The sequence below is a fragment of the Solanum pennellii genome, chromosome 3 (assembly GCF_001406875.1).
Source record: "Solanum pennellii chromosome 3, SPENNV200".
Taxonomy (NCBI): domain Eukaryota; kingdom Viridiplantae; phylum Streptophyta; class Magnoliopsida; order Solanales; family Solanaceae; genus Solanum; species Solanum pennellii.
The window spans coordinates 73,593,595-73,601,927 of NC_028639.1; the positions used below are offsets into that span (position 1 = coordinate 73,593,595).

Sequence of the window (8,333 nt, forward strand, 5' to 3'; positions counted from 1 at the left end):
TTTAGATATTTTTTAAAATTTCATATGTGGAAAGTCAGCTTTTAAAAACATCAAAAAATAATTGAATATCAAATTAAAAAATTTCATGATCAACTATTTGAACCAAAATATATTACTAACTGCTAACTAATCGAGATTTACATATCTTTTTCGTTATTTGCCGACTGAATCATCACTTCTTTAAAAAAAAATCCTATATTATGCGATTACAAGATTTTAAAATACGATTGTAATAAAATAAAATAAAAAGTTGAAGCTTTAATTTAAACAATAGAAGTATCTCTTTAGAAAAAATTAAATTATACCACGTTATGATTTATAAGCGTTATATTAATTTTATTTTAACACACTTGAGATAGTTATTCAACTTGATAATACTTATTTTATAGTAGCAATTTAAATCAATCACTGTAATTCCTTAATTTTACGTTTCAGCTTTGGTAAAAGTAAAACTTATCCTTTCAAACTTCCCAATTTTCTCTCTTCCACAGAACAATATTCCCACACCCAATAACTTTTTTTATTTTTTTTGGCTAATATAAGTCACCTTCTTCTGTTAAAGAGAACTATTCAATTTGTCCTGCGTTTGTCAACTCTATTTTAAATTAGGCAAATATTGCAAGAAGTATTAAATTTAATTTGTTTCAATGCTAATCCTTATTTACCCATAAAAGAAGAAAGTTAAGAGAACCCAATCTGTCAAATGGTGCATTGTATCTTATTTTATACCAAGAAGAAACTTTTTTTTTCCTACTGTTTATTGTTTTTTCATATTATTTTTCCAAAATTTAGAGTAAGGAAAGATCAAATAGAAAATAAGATTACGGGATGAGAAATCAAATCATGACTAACAAATATTTAATGTTCATAAATTATAAATATTTCATCATTTTTTTGGTATTTTTATAAATAATTATGTTATATTGTACAAATTATGACAATTTTCACTTGTTTGTCAATATTATGATGATTCATGTTTTATTTTATTTGTGTACAATTATATGTTTTTAGTGCATTAATTTCGTGTTAAAATCAAACATGCTGAAAGTAGTGATAATCAAATATACATCACCAATTTTGTATGTTTTCATATTAAATTGCTTTAAGCATTTTCATATATAGCCGAAAGAGACGTTTATTCTATTGTGAAAAATTAAAACGAAGAAGGGCCTAAAATACACTTGAAGTATTAGAAATGTTACAAATTATCATCCCTCCACCTATTGGCTCGAAAATACTCTTCTCATCCACCTATAGGCTCCAAAATATCCTTTTCATTCATATTTGAGTCCAAAATTAACCACTTATTTAACGATTTTAAATTTAAATTATTTAAATATATTTTTAATACACGAAGCTCAACTATTTGTTATAATTTAACTTATTAATATAATTTATTAATCAATCTAATACCCACCCTCTATTAATTAAACCACACCCAATTAATAAACCCACCTCATTACTAATGCACTACAGGAAAGTTACTAGCAATGAGTATTTTTAAAAATTTGAGGCGAAAATGTCTATAGAATTACATTATCATACATTCAAGTCCTCAATCGAAAAATATTATAATTCAAGTGTCTAAATAATAATTACCGATAAACTTAAAAGTTTGACTATGTTCATCTTAATTATTCATTCGCCTCAATTATGTGATGTTACATAATAGATAACTTTTTTTTTGAATTATGTGACTAATTCAAATAATAACTAATGAAGAGTAAAATTGAAAGAATATTCTAAAAATAGTCGCGGAAATTGAACAATTAAGTTAATTTGAAAAATAAAAAATGCCTTGACAATTCAATTAATTTGAAATGAAGGGATTAATAAAATTTATGTTAGTGAGAATAATAAATTTTAAAAAACATTGATGTGACTATAAATTTTATTTGCATATGAAACAAATAGTTAGTAGATACAAATAGGGATGATTGTAAAGAATGACAAACTAATAATTTAAATTAAATGGAGTTACTATCGTTTAAGTTATTTCCTTTAATTAGCGATATCTCGGTCACTTTGCTATTACAGGCCCCACTGATTTGTACAGATTATTAAAAAAATTAAATAAAAAGGTCGTTTTGTTCTTTTCTCTTTTTATACAATTTCTTCTCCTATTTCCTTCAAGTTCTCTCAAATCTTCTCTCCAAATTCAATTTCAAATTTCAAATATTTCCAGCACGTCCTCGTCGCGTTTTCAAAATTACTTCAAAAGTTTCAGGTATCGCCAAAAATTCTTCTCATTCTATCTATTTTTGATAATTTTTTTCACTTTTTTCAAACTATTTTTTCACAGCAGTTCATAATTCATATAGATATTTGATTTAAACAATGAGTGCCCAATGTCCATCGAAGATATCCACAAGAGGTATACATTGAATATCGAAAATAATATTGAATACTCATCGTTTTCCTTGGGTCTAACTAAGAATTTTGGAGAGATTCAAATTCAATATCCAAATCGAATATAATGCAAGACAAAATATAAACTTATGAATCAATTGCTACGATCTCACGATTCCATATCATGATATGTTATCGCATGCCAAATGCCTACTTAATCAACCTATACAATGCAACCCACTAAAAAACTAACCCGCCCCGCTTGTGAAATAGGATTGACCCGCCCCGTGTTTTCGCTGAACTCCGTATAGCTGGTATGTACCCGCTACTCAAGTCATACTACACCATCCTTGACGAAAAATGGAAGTTATTCAGTGCTTTACAATTTTTTCCATGAAAACATCCTTTCATCTCTAGTATCTCTACTGTCACCTCAACTGTGAAATCTCCTCTCTGTTGCCGGCGACACAATGAGGGTAGTGACACCTAAATCCCCATCACCGACACTACCCGCCGATCAAAACCGCCTTACCTCTACCCCCGTCGCAGTACCCGCCGGCGGCGTAAGAAACCAAGATGCTGAATTACTCTTCCGTACAAAGCCAATTGCTGAAATCCGAAATGTGGAAGCGGCCACCAGGAAACAGATCCAGGACAAGAGCGAAGAGCTTCGGCAACTCGTCGGAAATCGTTATCGAGATCTCATCGATTCCGCTGATTCCATTGTTCTAATGAAATCATCATGTGAGTCAATTTCTGCCAATATAGCCGCGATACACCACGGCATTATTCATTCTCTCTCTTCCACCGTTGCTGAATCCCCTAAGTCCGTTGTTTCTTCTGACCCTGCAAAAGCTCGGATTTACGGAATTGCCTGTAGGGTTAAGTATCTTGTTGATACGCCGGAGAATATCTGGGGTTGTCTCGATGAATCAATGTTTTTAGAATCTTCTGCCCGCTACGCCCGTGCTAAACACGTTCACCATAGTTTGCATAGAAATAAGGATTACAAAAGTGTACTGTCCAAATTTCCGTTGCTTCAGCATCAATGGCAAATTGTGGAGAGTTTTAAATTTCAGATCTCGCAGAGAAGCAGAGAGAGATTGTTGGATCAAGCACTTGGCCTCGGGATAAAAGCTTATGCGGATGCTTTAGCTGCAGTTGCTGTCATTGATGAGCTTGATCCCAAACAGGTTCTGACATTGTTCCTTGATTCGCGTAAATTATGTATTTCTCAGAAACTAAATGCATGTTCCAGTGTTAATGCTACTAGCTCCGATGTGATTTTAGTTTATTGTGAGGCATTAAAGATTATTCAAGTTACTGTGGGTCAAGTAGGAGAATTATTCTTACAAGTGCTAAATGATATGCCTTTGTTTTATAAGACTGTATTGGGTTCACCTCCGGCCTCTCAATTGTTTGGTGGAATACCTAATCCGGATGAGGAAGTGAGGTTGTGGAACTCATTTAGAGATGATCTGGAATCACTTATGGTAATGTTGGATAGGGATTTCGTTTCGAAGGCATGTTCTGATTGGTTGAGGAATTGTGGCAAGGAAATAATGAACAAGATCAATGGCAAATACTTGATCGATGTTATCAGCTGTGGAAAAGAGCTTGCATCTGCTGAGACATTGGTGCGGGAAACTATGGAAAATAAGAAGGTATTAGAAGGGAGTTTGGAGTGGCTTAAGAGTGTTTTTGGGTCTGAAATTGAGTTGCCATGGAAGAGAACACGTGAGCTTGTCTTGGGAGGTGATTCGGACCTGTGGGATGAGATATTCGAAGATCCTTTTATTAGAAGGATGAAAGCAATTATTGATAAAGGATTTGATGAGTTGAGTGGATTGGTTGATGTCGTAGCGTCAGCACGAGCCATCTCAGGAACTCCTGGTGAGCAGGTCAGTTTTCAGGCATACTTGAATAGATCTTTGAATGGTGGAGGTGTTTGGTTCATGGAACCAAATGGTAAAAAAGTTACCACCATTCCTGGTGCCAAGTTACAGCAGCCCGAGGAGAACGATTTTCGGAGTTGTCTCAATGCTTACTTCGGGGATGAAGTCAGCAGGATTAGAGATGCTGTGGACAGCTGCTGTGAGAGTGTTCTAAAAGACCTGCTAAGCTTCCTGGAGTCTCCCAAGGCATCCTTGAGACTGAAAGATCTGGCCCCATATTTACAAAATAAATGTTACCAAAGTATGTCAGCTATACTAATGGAACTGAAGAGTGAGTTGGATGCTTTGTCTGATAACCTTCAAAACAAAAACTCAATGGACGAGTCAGTGCCATCACCAGCTATACTTGTTGAGCGGTCAATATTTATAGGGCGGCTTTTGTTTGCATTCCAGAAGCATTCCAGACACATTCCTGTCATACTTGGGTCACCAAGGTCATGGTTGAGTGAAACTAGAGGGGCTGGCTCACTTAAGGCCCCTACTCTTGTAAGGTACTCTATGCCATCTGTTGACTCCCCAACCTCTGATGGTCCTGGAAATACAATGTTTGATTCACCCAGAAGACAAAGTTCATTGGCTTCTGCTGCTTTGTTCGGAGTGGATGACAGTTCAAGCCCACAGCTTGAAGAGCTAAGTAAAATGACGCAAGATCTTTGCATCAGAGCTTATAATATGTGGATATCTTGGGTTTCTGATGAACTTTCAGTAATCTTATCCCAAAATCTAAAACAGGATGATGCATTGTTGGCAACAACAACCTTGAGAGTAAGTGCTATTCTTAAAACTGTTCTGGTTGGGTTTTCCTGAAGGACTTCACATGTCATGTTTATTCTTATGCTTCCTTTAGATGTTTGTTAATAATACCTGTATTATATAAGTCACTTCTGTCAGTGGTCCTGGTAATTACTTTGCAGCACTTGTTATCCAAGTAACTTGAAAATCACTTCTTCTGATCGTGGATTTTATATAATTTTCTGCTGAAAAGTTTTATTATGAATCAATGGGCCCAAATAGACTGGAATGGATATAGAAGCTGAGATCCCATAGTTTAATACCAGGGGTAGTTGATTAATTAAATTTTAGATTAGGAAATGTTAAATAGAGAGCAGCCCTATCCTTCGGGTGGCGCAATCGTTTGGGCTTGAGACTTCCATGTTGGAGATCTCAAGTTTGAAACCCCTTGCCAGGGAAAGTAAGGGATTTGCCTTTTGGGTCGAGTTCGTCGCACCGGACTTTGTGGGTTACCTCTCTATGTTGTTTGCAAGCTATTGCATAGGAGTGGGGATTTTACCTTGCGGCTGTGGGTTTCCCTTGTCATAATTTTTTTTAATAAAAAATAGAGCAGCCCCATAGTTTAGCGTCCTCTTAAATTATTGCAAGGACCCTCTCTATTTTTGAGGGCAATGCAAGAAAAAGACAAGCCTTAGGTTTCTTCTAGTTATGGTATAGGAACACTTGTTTGGTGTTTTCTTCCTAAGAGGTTACTTATTTTATAGTTTGGTAAAATAGTTATTTTTTTTAATCTAGTCAGGATATCACAAAAGTTATAAACAAGCATGCCCTATACATCTACTGATGCAATTCTTGATTTCCTATAAAAACAATAGGCGATTCTCAATTAATTTTGTATGACTTCTTATGCTGCATATAAATTATGTCTCACAAATTTATCAGGGAAAGAGAAAAAACCCATCAACTTTCACAAAGTCAGGGAGTGTTCACTACCTTATTTTTGTGATAAGGTAAATGATATTATTAATAATGGGAATGAAAGCTCCCGTATACAATAGGAGTACCAAAATGTAGAGAATCTACATCAAAACATGATTCTCTATAAAGACACCCAATCCTTCTGTCAGGTGTAATGCTGTTTGTAAATTCAGTTTAATTTTTGGATTGATTTGACATTAAATTTATCTCCAAGAGAGAATGACAGGTTTTTTGCTTGTTGTTGTCTAGTACTTTGTCTATAAAGTAACATTAGAAGATTCGTAACTCTGAACTTGCCTACACAAAAACAAAAATAGATTAGTTGGTTTCTTTCCATCTGCAAGTCTTGGTGGGTAGAAGAATGTGATATTTGTGTTGGCTGAGAGGTAGCCGATGGATTGGTCAAGGGTGCAGGCAAGTTCACAGGCACTATCCTTGTAGGAAAAGGAAAAATGAAAAGAAAGCACGCCTATTCCAAAAAAATAAAAACAAGGCTTTGATTTTTCTACAGGTTTTGGGTAGAGCGGGTGCCTTGTCATGCAGGGGGGATGTAAGACACCAGGTCTTTTTCTTGCTTATCCTTGATGGGAATGTAAAGTTGTCTGTATACATGTCTTTTTTTCTGGTTTACACAGTCCTCTTTCAGCATTCTTTTACGCCATGATTAAAAATTATACTGCTTATTGGAAAGTGAACCGTTACAAGTCATTCATGTTCAGATAATATGCAATACAAGCTTCATCCCCTTCTTCTTTAGTTACTCTAAATTAGTTTGTCAAGTTTGTATCTCATCTTAATTGATAAGTGATTGCTATAAGTTGGTTAATCAAGCTTCTTCATCTTAACTTGTCATCAGGGCTGGGAGGAGACTGTTGTTAAGCAAGATCAGTCAAATGAAGGCGAGACAGAGATGAAGATATTGCTTCCTTCTATGCCTTCTTTGTACATAACCTCTTTTCTGTTTCAAGCCTGCGAAGAAATTCAGCGAGTAGGTGGACATGTGCTTGATAAGCCTATTTTGAAAAACTTTGCCTCAAGACTGTTAGATAAGGTATTGAAAGAGTATGCCTTTCTGTTCTTCAATTTTCAATGTTTATGAGAAATATTACTTGTTATCTTATCATGGATTATCTTCCATAGTTGTGCGAAGGTATGAAAAGCAAGAAAGTATGCTATGCCATTTTCCAGATTTAGTTTCTGCTGTAATCTAATGGACCCCAAAAGGTCCCTCGTCGAAATGTCCCCACTGTTTGTCTGAAACTTCCTGTGAATTTGATTTCTTGCTTGTCTTATGCTAAGGCTGATTTCTTACTAACCATTCTTTCATTTCCTGTTGCTGATTTCTCTGTGCTTTGCTAAATCTTTTTAGAGATTGTTATTGTTAATATTTGAATGTGGCTCATGATACATTCCTCTCTTTTTATTAATAACCTGGAAGTATGAATCACCAGCATTGGTGATCTTATGCAATTCGTAAAGATTTCGTTACTTCTCTATATTTTTGGAAATGATGTGTGCTACTTATTTTAATCTTCAGCTTTTTTGAATTTCTACTAAATTATTTTAGTCTATGTTGCTCGGACTCTTCAAAAATGCCAATGGTAGTGTATTTTTGAAGAATCTGAGATGGGTGCGGCATCAAAAGTGAAGAGTCCGCGCAACTAAGATTTTAGTTGCTGACCTCATAATGTGTTGCCTGTTTTGACATTGCTCTCTAGCCTTTTTGAAGAAAAAGGAAGAAACCAATATGTTTACTCAAGTTTTTCTTGCATATCTGATTTTCTTTTCCTGACGAATTTACTGAATATCTGGTCTTCAAAGCTTGAACTAGTTATAAAGTTGGATTGTTATAGCCATATTACCCTATCAAGCAGTCAGGAACATGATATCTTATTTAAAGATACATCATTTAATGTTGGGCACATCACCTTATCAAAAAAATGGTTGGGCACACCTAACAACTCAGTCTTTTGGTTGTCTCTTTGAAATCTGGTTGTACAGTTATTGATCTGTAAGACTTTTTTGTAGATCAGCTAAAAGGCTTTACACAATTCCGTAGTTAGGAATCAATCACTAGTTTTGAAGAATATGAGGTCTGCTGAAAAATTAATAAATAAATATATGATAAAAGAAATATATAGAGACAAAAACACTTGGTGATTTCTTTACATATGTTCTTGCCTTGGTAGAAGAGTTACCTCACATATGTTGCTGTTGGAGGTGGGAGGTATCACATAGAATCAATCAAGGTGCGCGCAAGCTGGCCCGGACACCACAAATGTGTTAAAAAAAAGTGTGTGTGTGGGGGGGGGGGGGGGG

The 8,333-nt window shown here is 35.0% G+C and overlaps 1 protein-coding gene across 1 annotated transcript in view; it reads left to right on the forward strand.

The window, feature by feature from the left end:
• The first annotated feature begins 2,676 nt into the window (after nt 1-2,676).
• Nucleotides 2,677-8,333, forward strand: part of LOC107013993 (conserved oligomeric Golgi complex subunit 1) — a 10,668-nt gene continuing 5,011 nt past the window's right edge. Inside the window, exons 1-2 of the mRNA XM_015213864.2 lie at nt 2,677-5,069; nt 6,871-7,065. Of these exons, the coding sequence (XP_015069350.1) occupies nt 2,820-5,069; nt 6,871-7,065 (2,445 nt within the window). The 5' untranslated portion in view covers nt 2,677-2,819. The remainder of the gene's footprint in view (nt 5,070-6,870; nt 7,066-8,333) is intronic.